Source organism: Micropterus salmoides, unplaced genomic scaffold (genome assembly GCF_014851395.1).
Source record: "Micropterus salmoides isolate LMB-PRFRI ecotype aquatic unplaced genomic scaffold, ASM1485139v1 Ms_hic_scaffold_10, whole genome shotgun sequence".
NCBI classification, from domain to species: Eukaryota; Metazoa; Chordata; class Actinopteri; order Centrarchiformes; family Centrarchidae; genus Micropterus; species Micropterus salmoides.
This window is the reverse complement of record NW_024040041.1, coordinates 10,347,281-10,369,633: the sequence shown is the minus strand read 5'-3', so window position 1 is coordinate 10,369,633 and position 22,353 is coordinate 10,347,281. Positions and strand designations below refer to the sequence as shown.

General features: G+C 40.2%; 3 protein-coding genes across 4 annotated transcripts; all 3 read left to right on the top strand.

Annotated features, from left to right (window-relative positions):
• Positions 1-8,582: 8,582 nt before the first annotated feature.
• LOC119917286 (asparagine--tRNA ligase-like) lies at positions 8,583-10,683 on the top strand (the record flags this gene model as incomplete). The annotated part of the gene is made up of 3 exons (XM_038737534.1): positions 8,583-9,356; positions 9,457-9,672; positions 10,246-10,683. Coding segments are annotated over 3 exons (1,428 nt in total), but the record flags the coding sequence as incomplete, so codon positions are not given.
• Positions 10,684-12,586: 1,903 nt separating this feature from the next.
• On the top strand, positions 12,587-14,712 carry mpst (mercaptopyruvate sulfurtransferase). Its single transcript, XM_038695478.1, has 2 exons — positions 12,587-13,199; positions 13,944-14,712. The coding sequence occupies exons 1-2, from the start codon at positions 12,611-12,613 to the stop codon at positions 14,240-14,242; spliced, it is 888 nt and encodes a 295-aa protein (XP_038551406.1). The 5' UTR covers positions 12,587-12,610; the 3' UTR covers positions 14,243-14,712.
• A 2,051-nt stretch (positions 14,713-16,763) lies between these two features.
• On the top strand, positions 16,764-21,579 carry LOC119885468 (SUMO-conjugating enzyme UBC9-like). 2 transcript variants are annotated; one of them, XM_038695515.1, is made up of 7 exons: positions 16,764-17,058; positions 17,315-17,400; positions 17,554-17,637; positions 18,302-18,374; positions 18,953-19,062; positions 19,339-19,418; positions 20,171-21,579. In XM_038695515.1, exons 2-7 carry the CDS (start codon positions 17,335-17,337, stop codon positions 20,232-20,234), a joined length of 477 nt encoding a protein of 158 aa, XP_038551443.1. In that variant the 5' UTR covers positions 16,764-17,058; positions 17,315-17,334; the 3' UTR covers positions 20,235-21,579. The 2 variants fall into 2 exon arrangements, with proteins under 2 accessions (XP_038551443.1, XP_038551449.1); XM_038695521.1 differs by having other exon boundaries at positions 16,771-16,806.
• The last annotated feature ends 774 nt before the right edge of the window (positions 21,580-22,353 follow it).

Genomic DNA, 22,353 nt, shown 5'->3' with positions numbered 1-22,353 from the left:
CATTACTAAAGTCAGTATGTTCCAAAAACAAAAAAGAAGAATAAAACATTGAAGGAAAATGTAGATGTTCACCTCTTTAATACAGAAAGAGACCTGTGTTACAGCATCATAACCATAAATCAGATAATTGACTTAGCAGCACTTTGTCCTTAATAATGGTGTGTAACATAGCACACATTGGGGAATTTTCAAATTTTCAAATTGTTTCTTGGTTTCTGTATTATTGTTATTTATCTAATTATGTCTGTCTTGGAGTCAGTCTTGCTGATAATATCAAATTTCCTATAGCTAAATACATAATAAATAATTAAGTGCATGAAAATGAATGGTGACACTAGATTTGTTTATCTTGTCAATTTTATATTTTTTATATTTATATAGGTTTTTGGTTATTGTTATGCGTCAAGTCAGCAAAGCAAATTCCTTGTAAGGGATTTTGATTGTGAGTGTAAATCTTCACTGCTGTGCTTACTTCAACCAGGCAAGAGTGCTCAGCCAATAGCAACCATTGTTAAGCACTTTAATTACAGTTTAACACAGTGAATACAGTGAGAAACCTTTATTAACATTACACAATTGCATATCTATCCTCCTTTCTCTTTCTCTCACTCAAGCCTCCTCCAGACCAACAGGATGACCATTCTTGACTACCCTGTTCCAGAGTTGGATGTTACCTTGCAAGAAGTGAGCCGTGTCCTGCAGCTCACTTTAAGTCCTGACCTTTACCCTGAGTTTAAATGCACGATGGAACAGCAGAGGGAGCTCCTTCAAGAGGCCCACCAAAAAATATGCTGCAGGCCAAGAGAACTGGGTGACGGAGCAGTTCAAGAGAGCTCTGCTGTCCTGTGCTGACCCCTGCCCACTTCCACAGCCCTGCCTGTTGTTGTTCTTCTTCCTTCCCAAGTAAAGCAATGTACCCAGCTGCAGAGGGCAGCCGCTCTGCTCTGGGCAGCAGCAAAGCTGTACAGTGAGCCCTTGTTACTGGAGGGCAATGTGCCAATGGAGCGCACACAGCAGGGTGAGGTATTCGCTGCCAGCCGAATTCCTGGCAGGATTCAAGATGAGATTAAGGTGAGATTACTGACAAAACACAGTTGAATCTTAAATTAGTTTCTTTTTGGACCTACCTACCCATCATACATGTAATTTAAAGGAGGAGAGAGGGGTTCTTGTAGCTGTTCAACCATTCAACAAGCACTTCTGAAAAAGCATAAATTTTTTGGGATAGTGTTGGAACACAGTCTTGTGGATGGGGTGGTGGCTTGTGACTCAGCATGTGTATAATCTGTCAGAAACTGTTGACCTAAACCTTGTCTATACTGACACAGAAAACACAAATGGATCAGTGAACAATGTTAATGTCAATTCTGTTTGCCCAACTTCCCTAACATTCCCCTTGTAAGGAGTAAATACCCCCAATCCGAGCCCTAACTTAAAAGCAACACATCCAGTTCTCACATTTGATGTGCCCTCCTACCCTGATGTCTTTTCTACTCTCAGAGGGCAGAGAGGCTTGTATGATGCTTGGATCAACTTCTCCTTGCAGCTTTCCCTGAGGCAGACTCTTGGGGAATCTGCTGCCTAAACACATCCTTGTAACACCTACCCATATGCACCACTACAAACATGGCCGATGTGATCCTACTTACTCACTCACCATGCATTCTTGTAAGTTAGTACGTGCCTTGGAAGCCTTTGTTGGCTCTGATGACACAATTCAATTCAGTTCAGTTCAAATTAGCTTTATTGGCATGAATGTGTAACAACAATATTGCCAAAGCATCATACATACTACATAAGAACAATCAACCCCATACATCTCATTAAACAAGTAATTAAAGCGTAAAGTAATCAAAGCGTGTGTTTGTGTTAAAAAAATATTAAAAATTAAAATAAAATAAATAAATAAAACACTAAGCGTGTATGTGTGTGTGTGTGTGTGTGTGTTAAAAATATAAATAAATAATAAATAAAACAGTAAGCGTGTGTGTTAAAAAAAAAATATATATTAAAATTTAATGAAATAAATAAATGGTAAGCGTGTGTGTGTTAAAAATAAAATATATTTAAAAAATGTAAATAAAATAAATAAATGAAACAGTAACGTCTGTGTGTGTGTGTATCAATAGACAAAAATCAATAATTAATTGATTAAAAAATAATAATAATACATTTTTAAAAAAGAAATCAGTATCAAATGTAAAAACAAAACAATTACTAAAATATCAAATGATCAAAATAATGAAAGTTTGAAAATCTGTACAATTATTTATCAGTCTGAGGTTCCACTGGTTGTCCTCACTTCATGGCATGATGAGACATATTTAGCAGCAATTATTTCACATTTTGGCATTTCTTCCCGTAAATAGGGGAGTTTCTGTGTGTCTGATATGAATTCGAATTTGGGGTATATTTGGGAAATATTTGCAAAGTGTTTTTGTCTTAGTATATTTGGGGCATGAGGTTAGAAAGTGCGGCTCTGTCTCTACCTGTCCTCTGTAACACTGGGAGCAGAGTCTCTCCTCTTGTGGTAGCCAGCGCTGTCTGTGGCGACCCTTTTCTATGGCCAGGCTGTGTTCACTCAGTCTGTATGTTGTCAACATTTTTCTCAGTTTGGGACATTTTATTGTACTCAGGTAATTTGCCAGTGTGAATTCTCTTTTTAGGGTCAGATAACATTGTAATTTACTTTGTGTTTTGGTTGTTTCTTTCTGGTATTCAGTATATTTTTCTTTCTGCTTGCTGATAATTTGGTTTAGTCTGCTTGAGTTGGTGTTGGTGTCCTGAGGCTGTTGGGGACTTGTTACTGCAGAGAGCCTCAGGACCAGCTGGCTGAGGGGACTCTTCTCTAGTTTCAGCTCCTGGCATGTTAGGGCTTTGTGAGGATATGTCTAGGGGTTAACTTATTTTAAGTGATTGTAAAATTTAACTGATCTTTTCTGTATTTTTAGTAGGAGGGGGTACTGGCCGAGCTCTGCTCTGCACAGGTTATTTGGTGTTTTTCTCTGCACCTGCAGGATGCTCTTACAGAACTCGGTATGGAAAGATTCTATGATTGTTTTGTCCCATTTGTCAAATTCAGTTTTGGCCCCCAGATTTCGCTACCATATAGAATTATTGGTTCTAGTACAATTTGGAAAATTTTAAGCCAGATTTCAATTGGAATATATATTTTAATGTTTCTTTTTATTGCATAGAAAGCTCTCCTTGCTTTGTCCCTCAGATCTTTCGCGGCCATGTTGAAGTTCCCTGTGTATGTAATGTTGAGGCCAAGGTAAGTGTATTTTTTTGTGTATTGTAATTTAGTGGTGTCTAAATAGAAATTGTGTGTAACCTGATTTCTGTATTGTTTCTGAAAGATCATTGTCTTAGTATTTGCTATGTTTACTGTCAGGGCCCAGGTCTGACAGAATCTCTGCAGGAGGTTAAGGTGCTGCTGCAAACCTTCTTTAGTAGGTCAGAGCAACACTAAGTCATCTGCATACAGCAGACCTCTGATCTCTGTGTCCTTCAGGAGGAGGAACTCTCTAATTGGTTTGCTAATTCATTGATATATAGATTGAAGAGAATTGGACTGAGATTGCATCCCTGCCTCACTCCCCGGCCCTGGGAGAAAAACGCTGTTTGTTTGTTTCCAATCTTTATGGCACATTCACTTTTTGTATACATGTTCTCAATCAAGTCATGTGTTTTTCGTCCAATGCCACTTTCAAGTAGCCTATAGAAAAGGCCCTTGTGCCAGATGGAATCAAAGGCTTTTTGGAAGTCAACAAAACAGGCATATTCCTTTCTTTTCTTAATGTTTAATTCTTGATCAATTAGAGTCTGGAGGGTAAATATATGGTCCTTTGTGTGGCAATTTGGCAAAAAAACAATTTGGCATTTATGCAGAATATTGTGGTTATCAACAAAGTTGACAAGTCGTTTATTAATGATGTTGCAGAATATTTTTCCCAGGTTACTAGATACACATATTCCTCTGTAGTTATTTGGGTCATATTTATCTCTGGATTTATGAATTGGGGTTATTAAACCTTTGTTCCAGATGTCTGGAAAAGTTCCAGTTGCTAGAATAGTATTGAAAAGTTTTAGTATAGCCAATCTGATTTAATGGTCTGAGTATTTGATCATTTCGTTGAGGATTCCATCAATACCACAAGCCTTTTTTCCTTTCAGGGATTGGATGACTTCTGTTAATTCTTGTTCTGTTACAGGGTAATCTAGAGGGTTTTGGTTGTTTTATATCACCGCCTCCAGAGTTTTCCAATTCATGAATATCTTGTACTGATCATCATATTTTGTAATATTACTGTATAATTCACTAAAGTGATTAATCCAAGTATTTCCATCTTGGATCGCCAATTCATCCTGCTGGGTTTTGTTTAGGTTGTTCCATTTCTCCCAGAACTGGTTGGACTCTAAGGATTCCTCAGTTTCACAGAGCTGGTTCTTGCTGTGTTGTTCTTTCTTAGTTTTTAGGGTGTACTTGTATTGTTTCAGAGTGGCCTCATATTGATAGCATATGTTGTGGTTATCTGGGTCACTATGCTTTTCATTTGATAATTTCCTTAAAGTTTTCCTCAGGTTTTTGCATTCAGTGTCAAACCATTTGTTATTGTTCATTTGTTGAGGTTTTGGTTTGGAGGCTTTCAAATTAGACAATGAAGCCAAATGATGAAATATTTAATTGATTTTGTCCACAGCAGAATTTACACCAGAATTATTCTGGGGAAATGTTTCAGTTAGAAATAAATGAGTTAAATCATTTATGTTTTGATTTTCCAGTGCCTTTTGGTACGCCCCCATGCTGTCTGGGGTCCATCTGTATGAGTATGTGCTGTTAAACAGTTCACAGGCACTAGGGGCTCCAGACTTAGACTGAGCCCTTTTCAGATAGATGGTGATTTTGCTGTGTTCTGAGAGGGGTGTGAGGGGGCTGACTGTGAAAGCTCTGAGAGACATTGGTTCTAGATCTGTAATGAAATAATCTACCGTAACGATTTCATCTCCAAGTGTAATCTGTTCAAAAATTAGACAAACACCTTAAAAAACAAATAATAATAATAGTAAACTAGATATTAAAAAATAATACTAGTAACAAACGAAAAGAAAAATAGAAAATAGTGTTGTAGGTAAATTAATAACATAATAAGTAAATAATCTACTCTAAAATGTCAATAATAAGTGACATTTTAGAGTGTATCATGTGTGAAATATTGTTAAGAATTGTCCTTATATTACTATTCATTTAAAAGTATATCCAACATGCTAAACTATGAATTATTGTGATGTCTCTAAGAGGTCTCTGCTCTTCCACCATGTAGCTATATCAAGCGAGCAGAGCAGGTTTAGCATGTGTAATATGTCTTTGAGTTCACCAGAGGGTGGCGGGGCTGTGGCTCTTCTCACCGCTGCAGTATAGTTAAGTCCAATAGGCTGCTGCTCCTGTAGTCTTGGTTCTGCCGTTGGGATGAGGGGGGGTATAGGACCTCCAGGCTGGGGGGCTCTCTGGCTGGGTATCAGTGGCCAGTGTTGTGTTGGTGGGGGTTGTGATGTTGGTGATGCGGTGGGTTTGGTGGCCTGGCCATCCTCTCTGATGGCCGGGGATGGATGTATGGTGGAGGTCTGGATGGTCTGGATGGTCTTGAAGGTCTAGGAGGTCCTGGAGGTCTGCGTGGGGTCTGCGTTGTGTGGTTACCCCTTGGAGTGGTAGTAGGTCTCCTTCCAAGAGCAACATCCGTCAGGGTCCTAGCAAGGGTGGGGACTGCATTTCTGTGTAGGTGTATGTTATCATACAGGCAGTCCAGGTGCAGGGTCGGGTGGTGGGCCAAGAACACGTTGGGTTTGAGGGCACAGTCCCTGGAGAGGCTGATATTCACTCTGTGAATGGTGTAGGGGTGGAAGTCTCTCCTGTGCAGCAGCATGGATACGACTATCTTTCTGGTATGGAAATTGGTGGAGGCTTGCTCAGTGACTCTCCTCAGAGAGTCTGTCTGTTGGGACCTTAAGTCGTTGGTGCTTGTATGGATGATGATGTGGCTAGGTAAGCCTAGCTCAGGCACTGTTAACAGCTCCAGGGCTCTCCTGATGTTGGGGCAGCAGATCTTCTCCTTTCTGTGCCTTTATGAGAATTGATACCCAATTATGAATTCATAATTGAAGATTCATAAAATCAAAATTTTCCTCGTTAAGGGCACCACCAGAGTTGTTATAATCCTAGAGTCTCCGGACCTCTAGGTAGTTTTGAATAATTATACAATTATTACTAGTGATCAGTTAGTTAATAATCGCTCAATCATCTTAAATCAGTCAGTCAGTCTCATATCTAAAGGGTCAATTCTCTTGGCAGGAACTAGAAATAGGCAACACACACAGCTCTTGATTATATTACAGTGAATTTATTCTCTAACTAAGGTGATAAAAAGATGGTTGGATACAGGGAACATAAACATTTGCTGAACAATGAGCCTGGAGGTTCAGTTGTGGGAAGCATTTGACTCATATGGCATAGAAGAGCTAATGAAAGTAAACTAATGCTATGATTTAGGAGTTAAAATGGACATCTGATCACAGAACGTGTGTTAAGTCTTACTGCTTGTCAACAGCCTGCTTTTGGCCTGTTGCACGGGTCCCACGCTAGCTGCCCGATCCGGGCTTTTTGCTAGGGATTCTCCGGGGTTTTCCGTGTCTGATTGAAAACACCTCCTCTGTCTGGCAATTCGGCTGTTTTCAGGTTTCCTTCGTTGTAGCTGGTGTGGTGTATAACATATGCTTTTGACATTACAGTTTAACATAATACTCTGCAGCTGGAGAGAGGGACAGTGAACCCTTAAGGGGAAGTAATGATTGATGGGTGTACCAAGAGTGAACCCTCCTATAGAATTTGACCCCTGACCCAGAGCTGGAGGGAGACACAGTGGACCCAGTGTTAGGGGAAGTGGTGTCTAACAGATGGTTACACTTAGTCTACAGCACTGTGCCCTTATAAGGTATTTAGCAGAGACCTAAACATGTCTTATATAAGCTGTGTTCAATGTACAGAGAGACAGAGTGGCCATCGGGCTGGGTCACTCTCCAAGCTGCTGCAGAGCTTGTAATTGATGCTGAATTCTTTGATGTAATAAACTTTTATAATCAAGAACAGTGTCAAGCGGATTTCTTCTCAACACATCACGCAGCATTATCGTTCGAACACCACACTGGCGAGACCACGTGGCTTGGTCTTACCTTGGTGAAGTTGGCTTCGACGAAAAAGGCTTAAAATGGAACTTGGTCGTTCCTGAATTAGTCCAGTGTAACTTAACGGACTGATAACTTTAACAAACAAAAGAAATAAAGAAATTAAAAACAAACTGAAGGGCAGATCGATGTCGCGGCACTTCAGGTGTGTAGCTTCAGGCGAACAAAAGGCCTGTCTCGCTGGCCGAGTCTGGGCGTTGCCTGGCGAGGCACGCCACGCGCGTGCCGAAGCGTCCAGAGAGCAGAGCAGAGTGGAAGAGAGCCAACAGCGAAGAGGAGAGAGCGAGAGGTCGCGTGTTGCTCTTTTGTTGCCTGGGGCGTGGTTCTGCAGGGGGCGTCTCAGTTTTGCACGTATTATAATCAAATATTTTCCACAATCGAACCTCAACAGTTGTACTGTTCTAGGCATTTGGTAACAGGAAACAATTGTCACATTATTGGTCAGGATATTTATACATTTAACGGCATTTCCAACGAGGGCATGTAATACTTATTTCGTCCACTTGGGGGAGCTCAGGTTACATGAGGAAAGCTTTTGATTAAATCAAAGCTCGTCTCTCCTTAGGAACTGGGAATATTGTTGATTCATCCTTAAATTCAAGCTGGCGATTAAGAGTAAAGTAAAACATTTCTTTGTCATCATTTCTAAAGGAATCCTGTAGGAAAGTATTATGAACAAGCATTGATTACATTAGATGAAGGAGTGTCTTGCTGAAAATAAAAACACTGCACAAGTAACTTCTTTTCAGCACTAATATCAACAACAGATAGCAACAACAGTTGAACATAACTACTCAAATAGAGGCAAACGTAATCAGGTAACTAAAGATTTAATTAAACTTAATTAAATGCTTTGAGTCTTTGGAGACTGCAGTCCTTTGTCATCCAAAGTTTGGCGTCTGGACCAGGCATGCCTTAGACAGGCATGTAGAGAAGTGATGGCTGAAAATCTGTATGGGATCTGTGCAGGAATCATTGCAGTGGACACTAAAGGTGATGGCATCATTGAAACAAATGCTGCTGTGATGTTTGTGGCCTCCATGAGAAGTGGCATTTCACGAGTAGAGGTCCTAAGGCCACTGAAGAGCTTCTCTGATGTGATCTGGGAAACAGATGAGCTGGTTGCCTACCTTGATTCCAGCCCCTGGATCCCTGGGTCAACCATTCTGACTAAAAAAACTCTTAATGGGGCAAGCAGCATCTTCCAGTTGGCTACACCTGATTTTGTTGCTATGCTGCAAGCAGCAAAAGCTGTGGCAAGCTTGCTATGTGAGCGATTGGGAGTGCAGCGCTGTGCCTTGGTTTTCAATCCAATACCTGATCAGCCAGCACAAATCTGACTGCTACCGCTTCATGGTATAGAGCCAAAGTGGCAGCCCCATCTAGCCAATGAAGAAGAATTCCACACATTCCATCCTGGCTACTGCACCTCAAAAAGTGGCCCACGCTGGGATGATGAGGCACTGGCCCAGGTTCAAGCCAAGATTAGAAATGGACTGCCAACACCGAATGCACCCCCTTGCTTTGACTTTTTTGGAGACGCTTCCCATGATAACCTGTTCAGTCGTATTGTGCGTGGAGAGCAGCAACAGTGGAGAGTGTGGGAAGACAGTGAGCATGTTGCCTTCCTGACACCATACCCAAACACTCCTGGACTCACTGTTGTGGTGCCACGCAAACCACTGTCCAGTGACATCTTCAAACTACAGGAAGCTGACTACAAAGCACTGATCTTAGCCACTTATAAAGTTGCCCGACTACTGGAAGAGGGGATGAGAGCTCGAGGCGTTGCACTGATCTTTGAGGGCTTTGAGATTGACTATGCTCATGCCAAGCTGATCCCTGTGTTACCTTCACCAGATGGCACTAATCCTGCTGAACTGCAACCAGAGTGCTTCCAAAGCTACCCTGGATATGTGTCATCACTGGATGGCCCAGCAGCTGACCCTGAGGCCCTCAAAAAGATCCACTCAAAAATTACAGAGTGCAGGCCTCCTCATTCATGGGAAGACCCTCAGTCTCACTCCACACTTGCCATCAAGAGCCCGTGGTATCGCAACCTGTTCCAGATTCAAAACACTCCACAGCACAGTGGAATAATTTCACAGTTCCTGCCAGTACTCTTATGCTCTAACCCCTCTCACCACAGACACCATCTCCTCACCAATGGGCCTAGGATCTGACTCAGAACCAGTTTCTGTTAACCTGCTGGGCCAGGACATCTACCTGGCTGACTCAATGCAATTTGTGCTTGAATACTTCCTTCGCTTCCAAGAGAACCTGCCAGGGACGTACTACATTTCTCCCAGCTTTAGAGGGGAAGACCCTGATACCACACACTTGAACCAGTTTTACCACGTGGAGTGTGAACTGTTGGGTGACATGGACAAGGCCATGTCCATAGCGGAGGGATTCCTGGCTCACCTTACCAAGGCTATGCTGAAGAAACACTGTGATATGATCCTAAACACTAACGGGACCCTTTTATTTATTTATTTATTTAATGTTTATTTGACAGGGACAAATGCATAGAACATTGCTTTATAAAGAATACAAAGTAGATGCCATGCATACAGGTTTCTAGCCATGACGTTAGGCTTGTAAAATTAAAACAGAGATTACAGAGTATTGAGTTTAAAATTTACAACCATTAAAATACATACAATAAATACATCCCATACATGAAATAAGATATGGACTGAAGAAGATGTAGAAATCACTATAAACAGAGTCTAGACACAACAAACAATACAAGAACAGAAAAGTGTGCATATGTCTGTGCATGCTAACATATGCAACATCATATTTGTATGCATTGCATTGCATTGTATCCTGTACAGTCAGTGTTCACAGAATTGTTTCAGTTTCAACCATTGCTTTAAAGGTATATTAAAAACCTTAAGTTCTGTCAATGTTTTAATTTCGGATGGTAAAGCGGTTTGCGGCTATACAGTTTCCACTTACTGTGCCTCTAGTTCTTATTCCGCTCTTTTGTTTCTCTACTAGTTCACATGCACATGTCACAGCCATGCTGAGCAAGCTGGATGGAAAAACGGCAAAGGAGAGCGGGTCTTGATAGAAAAATATGGCGGTGCTGTTTGGCTGACTGAAATGGACCATTTGGGAGTTCCCTTCTACCAGGCATATGTGAAGGGCACTGGGCGGGTTAAAGCCAAAGCTGCTGACCTTCTCCTGGGACTGGGTGAGACTGTGGGTCTTGGCAAATGTCATTCCACCCCTGAGATGGAACAAGAGGCCCTCAGGCACCATGTCGTGCCAGAGCAGTCCTACAAGTGGTACATTAACATGCGGCAAGTGAAACCACTCCTCACCAGTGGATGGGGCATGGGGACGGAGCGCTACTTGTGTTGGTTGCTTCAGCATGATGACATCAGAGATATAAATATAATTCCTAGGATGAAAGGAATGAAGTACATGCCCTGATCATCAGTTCTTCACAGGTGTTCAGGCCCTCAGATGTGATATGTTTTGATATACTGAGTTTGGGAAGGTCAGATCAGAGCAAACTACAGCTCACAAAATCACTGTCACAAAACTGTCACAAAGCAGACACAACTCAAATCATGTTTAAAAGAAAAGATGGAATTTGAATATAGATTGATTTCTGAAGTTCAAATGTAAGACTTTTGTGTGATTCTTGTGGATAAAGTACCATTGCTGTTTTTGTTCAAAGAATACCAAATCAAATGAAATACCAATCACATGCAAATTGACACTTTTCCAACTGAGAATATATGTTGCTATGTTTTGATACATTTACAGAGCCTGCCATTATTACATCAAATGCATGATTATTATGTGAATTTGAAAAGGTTACTTTTTTGTGCAAGCACTTAAATACTGACCCCTGTTGACTGATTTATAATGTAGCCTATTTGTTTGCTTTGTTGGTAGTAGTATATTGAAATCATCAATAAAATAAATCAAACCTTTGTCACTGCCATGTGGAGCTAACTGTTTCTAGATAATTGTAATTTTTTAAAGCAGTTCTTAATATACAAATTAAAATTTTCCTGATTAAAATCTTGTTTCTCATAAACTTTTAGAATTGTTCAGGGTAGTTGAAAGCATACATGTAGACATGAACTCACTCTAACTTTGTAATTGTTTTATGGTCACGAAGATGTTGTTAGGTCTCCTATTAAGGCTATTATGTTTGCACTCCTAATTTACTTGTTAAATTACAGCTATTCTACATGTACTCTCCCCTTCACTCACCCAGAATCAAAGCCCCAGACCTTAAAATGTTAAAAGGATATTTTGTAACTGTATCGACACAAATTAGTCTGTGATGATACTGATTCATATGCTGAGAGAGAAGAGGTGACACGTAAATAAACATGTAAATACCCGATAGACCTGTGGTACACTTGTGAAAAACAAATTGTCAGTTGTTTGGCAACTGGGCCAGAGTTTACCATCCAGTCACAGGAATGTACACCAAGACTGAAGCAGACCAAACCACCTGGATCTTGTAAAGACAGCTACACCATAGTAAAAAAAAGGAGCAATGCTTACAAAACCTCAAAAACAATGATGAAAAGACTCAAATGTTAATACTGCAGGCGATATTGCTTTTAGCATTTTATTCAAAAGCAATTACTAGCACTCTTTAATAGTGTGATACTTCACTAGCCATGCAGCTAAATAAACCAGACTTCATCAGCTTAATTTAACCCCCATGACAACTTGCTAAGTATTTTTCTTTACCATTAAATAAGCCTGGTTCTTTTTGTGTTTTGTTTGTTTGTTTAACAGTCAAAAACTCAGCTGATCATAAGGACAGTACAGGTGTTGTTTGATCAATTTTAATTGACAGTGGCCTGGTATCATAACAGCCACACAACTGCCATCAGATCCTGAATCAGATGTTGCTAAATTGTGATTGGTGGAAGGAAAAAGGCCTATGTGACATCATGTGTCATCATCTTACAAATACAAATACATTATGAAGATTGTGCTGTTTACAAGACAAAAAAGATGTGCCATGGAAGGCTCTTTAACTCCAGTTTTCTGAATGCAGAACTCTTGTATAAACAACCTTAGCCGATATAAAGCACCCTAGTAGCTAAATATAGGCCTAGGCTATTTGTTCCAGTTAATTTGACATGTGCTTTGAAATTAATGTAGTCCATTTTGTATGTTCACACTGACTTCTTATTAAAAGGAAGTAATTAATTAATTAATTAATTTGTGGTTGTGCAAAAAAAGAACCCCTTCTTTGTTGTTGCACATTTTATAAATTAAATCCAAAGTTCAAGGCCTGTGCCAAGTGTTGAACTTCCCGTGTCGTTGAGCACATAAAGGTTTCCCTCTAGCGCTCGGAGCTTGTATTTCCCAGTGCCTCGTCATGGCGGCTCAGACCCGGGCTCTGGTGACCGGTCAGTGGCTGGCAGATGCTATCAGAAATAACCGAGTCGGGCCCAAGCTTCGCGTGCTTGACACTTCGTGGTACCTACCGAAAACGAAACGGGACCCGAAAGCTGAATTTGCGCAGAAGCACATACCGGGCTCCTCGTTCTTTGATATAGACGAGTGCTGTGACAAGACCTCTACGCTGGATCACATGCTGCCAACTTCCAGCCACTTCTCACGGTATGTAGGAGATCTGGGCGTCGGGAACGACACGCACGTAGTTGTGTATGACACCAGCGACTTCGGGTCGTTCAGCGCGCCCCGGGTGTGGTGGATGTTCCGGCTGTTCGGACACAGTTTGGTCTCAGTGCTGGACGGCGGCATGAAGAACTGGCTGGCTGACGGCTATCCGGTGACTTCTGAGTACTCCACGCCGGAGCGTAGAGAGTTCAAGGCGGCTGTGAACCAGTCGTGGGTGAAGAGCTATGAAGACGTGCTGGAGAACATCAGGACCAAGCAGGTCCAGACTGTGGATGCCAGGCCAGCAGGGAGGTTCAGAGGTACTGACCCAGAGCCGAGAGATGGTGAGCTGTTTACACGTTTATAACAAAAATCCTGTTTTCAGTGGACAGAGGTAGTTAAGACTTTAGCTGCATTTTCGTTAAAACTAAGATTATTAACTGGTTAATTAAGGAGACATCAGTTTCTCTTTAGGACTACAATCTATAGACTACATGATTATCTTCTTAACTTTTATATGTCCATCCATCCATCCATCCATCGTCAACCGCTTATCCTGCGTACAGGGGGGCTGGAACAAATCCCAGCTTACATCGGGTGGCAGGGTACACCTTGGACAGGTCACCAGTCCATCGCAGGGCCACATATAGACAAACAACTACTCACACATCAACTTTTATAAGTAGGCCTATAAAATGTTTGTATGCAATCAGTGTCAGTTGAAAATAACTGATAGGTTGACACACTGTTGTGCACTTAAATAAATCACAATGTCATCCTTGTAGTAGTTTCACACAAAAAAAAGTACTCATGGGCCACTTGGGTTATAGATTTCGTATGGGGCTTCTGGAGCTGCCAGCCACATCTCAACGCCTTCATCAGCAGATGAAATTTGCTCAGTCGTCAAATAGATGATGTAACCGTCATGGTTGAAGCAAACCATCTGCTGATGAAGGCCATGAGATGTGGCTGGCAGCTCCAGAAGACATCTAGTAAGTGAACCTTGAGTACCTTTTTTTTGTAAGCACAATGTCATTATTGCCTCAAACACTTACAGTGTTTCCCACTACTCTGTCTCACCCTCACAGACACGCTGCCGGGCCATTTCCCTGGTGCCATCAACATGCCTTTCACTTCTTTCTTGGACGCCTCTGGAAAGGAGCTGGGAACAGATGTCCTGTCCAAACTGTTCAGAGAGGCGGGGGTGGACCTGGAGCAACCACTCTGGGCATCCTGTGGGTCTGGTGTCACATCGTGTCATGTTGCTCTGGCGGCTCACCTGCTTGGGCACCCTGGGGTGTGTGTTTATGACGGCTCCTGGACTGAATGGTTTAAAAGGGCATCTCCAGAGCATATCATCTCAGAGGGAGAGGGAAAGAAGGTGTGAATGAAAGAGGAACAGCAGTGGACTACTATAAGTGAGGATGTGATAATGGGACAGCAGTGTGAGAGATCAAGACTATAAAACTAGCGTCATAATGTGCTTTCTGTGCTGTAAGGCTGTGCACAGTAAGCTTGTAATGATACTTAACTACTGTCTGAAACCTTTAATGAGAATCTCTTCTATACATTATGCAACTTGTATAACTTTCCATTAAAGCAAAGCTGCATAAGGTATTTTAGAAAAGTTTACACTATCCTGAAATAACATGATAATGCTATGTCTCAACATGTTTAAAATGGTATGATTATGGGACTTTTTCTATGAAGGTTCACAAGTATTAAGACAATGGGATGTTTGATTCTTGTAAGAAGTGCCCTTTTCTTTTTAGGAGCCAGTTATGTAGATGTATTGATGATTCTTTTACAAATGTTAAAATAAATGGCTGCTTGAGGTCCTTGTTTTCCTTTGCTACATACTGCTGTCATATCTTTTGATCTGTTTAAATATGTCTAGCTTATGACATGGAGGTAATACTCCTTTTTATTTAGTAATCAGAAAGGCAAATATTTAGTTTTGTTAGATGGCCATGGAAGACAGAAGGGCAATATACTGTGGAAGAAATATTGATCAATCAAGTCTCCCTCCCTCCCAATCCATTGGATTATAGGAAACAATTTTAGTACCATTCTGCAGATTTTAAAGTCAAAATATTTTGTTATTGTATTTTTACTTCATAGCATTTTTAATTGTTGAAAAGTTAGCTACATGTTAAGAAAATGTAACTTAGTGTGAAAACGTTTAGCAGACAGTAGGCTCACTAAAAGACTGCCGCTTTTGCTGAGACTCAATACAACAGAAGAAAAAAATTTGGGATGCTGACGCAGAGGAAATCAAAACCAGTTCAGTCCGGTTCCTGCTGATTTGAGGTGTCTGGCAATATGCCCGATTTCATAACAAAGTTTATGTATTTTAGCTTTTGTTATGCCATGGTGGTACCATGTGCAACAATGTACAATATTTAACTCAGATAAAACCAATGTGTGCAAATTAAAAAGAATGCCTAGAGTCCCATTATGAGAGTTTTTAGAAGATTGCAGTAAAAGCTGTGCATCTTCTCCAACCTATATCACTGTCTTGTGTTACAGGCAATTTGGCATTGTTACCTTGGAACTGTTAAACATAACAAGTAATGCCTCATATTAACCATTGTTCATGATGTCAGCTGTTGCTATGTTCCACTGAGGTAAAAAGAAAACTGTAGAGACCAGAACAAGAGCATTTGGAGAACGAACATCCCATTTTGAACAATTCTTCTTGTGCTGTGGACTTACTGTATCTGCAGGGTTACATATTGCTTCAAATAAATCAAACCTCCCACAGCAGCTTCATGTGTTTTTTTGACTTCTGACCATACTTGCCAATTCTCCCGATTTTCCTAGGTGACTCCATTTGTCGTAGCTTTTTTCCGTTTTCCTCCCTGGATGACAATTCTCCTGTATTTCTCTCAATTTATGACACATCTTCACGAATTTTCCCTCTACTGGCACTGCAAAGATTAAAAGTAAAAGTATTTAACATCAACATTTAACAACAAATGCTGTTGCAAAATATTTATTATTTTGGTATTTTCAATTTTTAAAAGTCACTAGAATGCAGGAAAAAAGAATGCAAAGTCTCTGAAGCTCTTCTGGGGGAGGACCACCAGACCACAGCTTTAGTCCCTATTTTTGATGTCTCAAGTTTGGCAACTTAACGCATTGAAGCACAAGTTAGCTTCACATATGCATAAATGTCCATCCATCCATCCATCGTCAACCGCATAAATGTCCATCCATCCATCCATCGTCAACCGCTTATCCTGCGTACAGGGTCGCGGATGCATAAATGTGATAATATTTAAACATCAATAATCACAAGCACTGCACCCATGTTTGTAGAGTTTAAATCTGTCCATTAGGTTATATTCATCCACAAACAGAACAAACTTAATGATACAAAGGTACTGAATGGTGGAGGGACTGATCATAGACAGCCTGTAGATAGGCCAAAACATGCGCAGGCAAGGTGTTTGGTAAAAGGTGGGATACTGCTGCAGTATTTGGGCAGTTGATAATTTTTTTTAATTGTAATTTTCTGAATATATTATATTACCCATATTGTAGCCATTATTACACACTATTGCTGGTTTGAGAAAATGTTTTCAGAGGATTCGGCTAAATTTCAAGCTGTTAAAAAAGACGAGACACTGAACTTAATTTAGTAATAGTGCACACGCACAATGCATAGCATAGTACCCATATATAATAAATACCAGACCGGTTTATGTGAAGAAAATGCATTAATTAATAAACACATTTATAAAAAGTAGGTGTGAAAGGTGATTCATTTAGGGGACATGACTCAAATGACTGAATCATCCGAAGGCGTGAACTACCCATGGAATGCCACAACAAAGATGGCCGACCATCTCTGACGTGTGTCACTCGGTTGTCCCGTAAAGTGCCTGAAGGTCCTAACGAAATAAACAAATTGGGGTCCTTTCTTGGGATAGGCTAGCTGCCGAAACAGTACTAAGAGTCACATTCTTTTACTCAACTGTGGTAATTTGTCAAAAATACCACCATTATATGTCGGTTAGGGTGTTCAGGGAATGTTGATAAAATCTAAGTGTCGTCTGGTTTGTCGCTAACTGGTCCGGTAGGGTGTGTGTTTTTTTTGTCGGTCGCCGTCAAAACAGCAGTAACGTTAGCGTTAGCAACCTAGCTAACGTTAGTCCTCAAACCCACGTAATTCTGATAGTTAGCCAAATAAAATAAGAGGTAAGTCCAGTTGAAATTACCACATGTATCGTATGTCAGTGTAGTGGAGTTTTTCCTTTTTTATGGGAGTGCAGTGACTTAATTAACCGTGTGATTTCTACTGGTCGCATAAACAAACGAACGTAAATCATTGTTGGCGATGTCTCGTAAATTATCAACATGCACTGTAATTTTCAGAAGAAACATTTGGGAATGTATTACTAGCCTGGGCTGCTTGAATTGAATAATTAATCTGTTTTGGGTTGTTTTTCCACAGGGAGGCGTTGATGAGCAGCAATGTCTGGCATCGCTCTTAGCAGACTGTCCCAGGAGCGCAAAGCCTGGAGGAAAGACCACCCATTTGTAAGCAGCAACTTACTATAGTTTGCTCCCTGTTTCTGATTTATTTACTGAAGTTCACGGGTGCTAGTGTATGCGATGAATGTTTTGCAATGCATGTAACAAACCAAGACTCCAGTGTCAAGTGATGTTTTGTATTTCTTGTAAAACACACAGGGTTTTGTCGCTGTGCCCACTAAGAATCCTGATGGCACCATGAATCTGATGAACTGGGAGTGTGCCATTCCAGGGAAGAAAGGAGTAAGTAACCTTCTGGCACCCAGAATCAGCTACAGTTGCATATCATAGTGGACCGTCTACTTTCATGTGTGTTGAGAATGATCAGCATTAGGCCCTTTCAATAAATTAAGAATTTAGAATACATTTGAACGCTGGCCACACGCAAAACTCTTCAATCTATTTGAAAATCTATTTGTTTGTCATCTTTACCACCCTGTTATCCACCGCTGCATACCATATGCCAACCATATGGCGTGTAAAATTACTGTAATTAATTAATACAAGTAAATAAGCTAGCTTATTGCCCACTTCCTGCTTAGATCCAGCCAAGAACAGCGTAAGCATGACTGACGTAAGCAAGAAATTTTATCATGTGAAGCTCATTTTAATTTTGGAAGTAAAAGGAGCAGTATGTGAAGTTAATAGTCTGAAGGACATTTCCAAGTATGTCCTTGTTATTTAAGCTAAGCATGTGGGAACAATTGTGCTTTGCTCATTATACAGAGAAAGACAAAAGTCAAATTAAATTTTGACTGCGATAAATGGTACATAATGTCCACATTTCTTTTTACTGTTACTCCACATTGAAATTTACCAAGGTAATTATTGTACTGTAACTTTGTATAGTCCTTTGTAATTGTTTAACATCCCTTTATAGCCCTAAAGCAGTTATTACTTTCATTAGACCTTGTGGGAGGGAGGACTCTACAAACTCAGAATGCTGTTCAAAGATGACTACCCTTCCTCACCACCAAAATGTGAGTACTACTCCACCCTTTGTACATAGCTTCATTCTAAATTGGTGGGCAGCAGGAAATAAGACTTTTGGCAACAGAGTCAGTATACCAGGTTTATTTAGTACCCAAACAAACTCTGAGCAAAAGATGACAGTATCTGAAAATATGTAGAAATTTAAAAAATAAAATAAATATTAAAAACAGTTTCAAGACCAGTGACAATGTTACACATTGAGCTGAAGAATGACGCCACAGTAGAGTGTAATGGTGCGGTGAGTTTAGCTTCTCATAGGACATGAATGTTCCTATTTTTAAAGGTTAGGGATTTTCACTTCAGTTGTTGTAGACATTTTAGTGATAATAATCAGTGATGTTGGCAGAGACCATTGAGGGAAATTGTTTTGTCATGGAACGTTACAAAATGACAGCACTTTCACAGATCCTCTTGTGTTTTAGAGATATTGAGTGAAAAGTTTCAGGTAATGGTGGTTTTCTATAATGATTCTATTGTTCCATGTAATTGCAATCTTCAATTTTCCCATATAACTGTTGCATCAAGCTTTAAAATCCTCACTTTCTTTTCAATGATCTCCACTTAGGCAAGTTTGAGCCACCAATATTCCACCCGAATGTCTACCCATCCGGCACCGTGTGTCTGTCGATCCTGGAAGAGGACAAAGACTGGAGACCCGCCATCACCATCAAACAGGTCTGAACACTCCACAGTCTCTAGCTTATACTCTTATCTACAGAGGAATTATTAGTTTATTTGTTAACTTGTTTCCCATTAGTTTAGATGCAATTGTGGCCATTTGCCCTGTAAGTAGGGTCTTCTAACTGTACAGTGCAGTGACTGAATGTCACATTTTTTATTTGTGCGGATCCAGGAGGGGTAACTGTTGTGAAGAAATTAATGTTTTAAATAAACCAATGACTGTCACACTTACTGCAGTCTGACTGGAGGATTGTTGACTGTGTTTTTCAGATCCTGTTGGGTATCCAGGAGCTGTTGAATGAACCCAACATTCAAGACCCAGCACAAGCAGAGGCTTACACAATTTACTGGTGAGTGTGTCTGTTTTGATGAACTTTTTTTATAAAAAATAAAAGTTACAGTGCAGTGTACAATCAGGGTTAAAAGAGTTAAATGGAAAATAAAAACGGGCTGAAGGGTTGAGCAAATAATTGAGTTACAATTATTCTGAAAAGAGAATAAACAGAGAAGTACACTTTATCTATTCTCTCTAGCTAGTCTGTACTCGGGTCCATAGCAGTCTTTGGGTTCACTGAAACTCCAAAAACCCTCGCCTAAACTAACTAAACCATCTGGTTTCTTCAACTTTCACTCAGGAGCAAAAATCAGCCTTTAAACTTAAACGAATGACGATTTGACATTTTTTGTGACAATTATCGACATCGAATGATATAAGATTTTTATCGTGATAACATTTTCAGCCATATCGCACAGCCCTACGAGGGAATCTGGGTGTTTGACCAACTTGGAACCAGATCCAAAATGAAAATGGCTATCAGAAACCATGCCAAGCAAGGATTTGATACTTTAAGTCACTTTCATCTTCAAGTTTATTAGAAAATATTAAGCGTTCTGGTTTATTGCCATTTGGGTTCAAGTTGTAATTTTATTCCGAGGACATAAATTGTCTGGACACTACAAGTCATGTCACTGACCTTTTAGCAACACAGGTGAAGAAAGACATGTTTCCTGTTCTTTCAGTACTATATATACTGAACCTCTAGATAAATACCTAACTATAACAGTAGCATTATTAAAACGTGTTCATCTCTTTGTGTTTCAGCCAGAACAGGATGGACTATGAGAAGAGGGTAAGGGCACAGGCCAAGAAGTTTGCTCCCACATAGAGAGGAGAGCTGGCCTCTGTCCCGCCTGAGCAGCCTGAACTAACGGGGGTTACAAACAGGAGGCAGGCAGCATCTGAAGGACCACTCCAATAAGAATCCAGTTTTGAGTATTATTATACTATAACACAGATGACAAGGGAGCCTGTTTTTCTTTTCTTTCTTTTTACAAAAGTTCAATAAGATCATAATTTTACCTGTCTTCATGAAATATTTGTGCATTTTTAATGCCTAGCTGACGATCCTAGAACTCAGCTGTCAACACAACCTTTTGCTATTTGTAACTCTTGTATAATCCATATCTCCAGTTTTGTCATGAGTGCTGCTATTTCACTCATGCCTCCATTAATTACTGTAAGTCATGCTAATGTATCGACCGAGCTGTAGAAATAACATTTTGTGCCCAGACCGATCTCTGTGTAATATTCAGTCGGTTGTGGCAGAGGAGGCGATTTCGCCTTTTATCAAACCCCATCGAGTATTGTAGATAGTGTTACATGAATACGGGCACGAACTGGAACAAAGCAGTCAGACGCACAATACAAGTGAATCTTCCCTTTGTGCTCTTGATGGCTTGTTTCATTCCTGTCACATATCCATCACATTTACAGAGTTTACATAAAAGCATCAAAAGAATACCATCATAACGTCAAATTCAGGTAAAAGACAATCCTGGCACTTGTATATTGGTTGTAAGCGAAACAGCAGCAGTTAAATAGGCAGGAAGTGGCGCTCTGTCCACCTCAGAGAAGGGAAGAGTTACAGGTGGAAAATGAGGCACATGGGTAAGGGCTTCGCTTCCACCAATGAGCTTAAATCATCCTTTATTGTAGTGGAACTAAGGTAACTTAAGACTCTTTTTATGAATCCAACTGGGAGTAAAACAGTTTTGACACCAGCACGTTATCTGCTTCCCAGAATGCTCCAGTATGACATAGAGGAGAGGTTGCAACTGTTGCTGTGTGTTCGGTTTGGCTCTCGATGGGATAGAAATAGCATACCATCGCTCTGAGTCATTTAATCCCTTAATACTTACAAAATGAATACAAACATTTATAAATCAAAAAGCTGTTAAATCGAGTCGATCTGGCAAGCAGAAGCTGAAGGATCCTCATTGGAATGGCCTCTCAACCAGCAAGGAAGACAGACGAAAGGGCACTTGAGAGTGAGCGAAGGCCTGAGATTTTTTTGTCTCTGAATATATGAGCGCATGTACATAATATAAATAATGAAAAACTGTGGGAGTTATGTTTTATATTGTTTTAGCCAGTTGACATTTGTGTGTGGTATTATAAACAAAGAACACAATACATGGCATAAAATTGTGAAATAAAGTTGCATAAAAGAATTAAGTTTGTTTTTGTTTTTTCTGTGAACTGGAGTTTTTAAGGGAAAAGTCCTAGAACTTCAAATGCTGCAAAGAATAATAAGAAAAGCATAACAATTTCAATGACATAAGCTGAAACATTGCATTCTAGTCTGGCTTTTAGTGGTTGTCTTATTTGTCTTTTGTTTTGTGTAAGTGTGCTTGTAGATTTTTTTTTTGTTTGTTTGATGAAAATCCAGTAGAATAAAAAAAAAAAAAAAAGAAGAAGAAACATCCTGTTTGTAATTTTAAATGTGTGTCCCCAGCTCTGCCCTTAGCCCTGGGCAGGAAGTGAAAAGGTTTCGCACTGCTCACTTTGGGTGCGGGCCTACAAGCATGATTTGTGACATCACTAAAACTTTTTAAGCCCATCCTGGTCCAATGTGCAACTTATATAAGTGTGATGTACAAACTGCCAGTCCACACACACTGAGAATGGACTTCAGATGGATGCCCTTTTAATGGTTTTAATATATTGCAGAAAAAACCCACATCAGACACACATTATTGTTCCAGGCAGACTATATGTTTCAATACATGTCTGGGGGGGGATCTTTAAGACAAAGTGTAAGATGTATCAGGAATAAAATGTTTTAGGGTCTCACCCATTGGTTTTTGGACTTCTTTGGAAGCCATTTTTCCTCAGTGACCTGAAAGTCTGAGTTTAAATAGATTTAACTTACATCATCTGAGAGACCACGACTTGTCATTAAAGCAATGAGTATGGCACTGAATAGCAAAAAACATCATATTAAC

Coding starts and splice junctions, on each gene's coding strand:
- mpst (XM_038695478.1), top strand. CDS start 12,611: ATGGCGGCTCAGACCCGGGCTCTGGTGACCGGTCAGTGGCTGGCAGAT. Junction 13,200..13,943: donor TGACCCAGAGCCGAGAGATG/GTGAGCTGTTTA, acceptor TCACCCTCACAG/ACACGCTGCCGGGCCATTTC.
- LOC119885468 (XM_038695515.1), top strand. CDS start 17,335: ATGTCTGGCATCGCTCTTAGCAGACTGTCCCAGGAGCGCAAAGCCTGG. Junction 19,063..19,338: donor CCGCCATCACCATCAAACAG/GTCTGAACACTC, acceptor TGTGTTTTTCAG/ATCCTGTTGGGTATCCAGGA. Junction 19,419..20,170: donor GAGGCTTACACAATTTACTG/GTGAGTGTGTCT, acceptor TTTGTGTTTCAG/CCAGAACAGGATGGACTATG.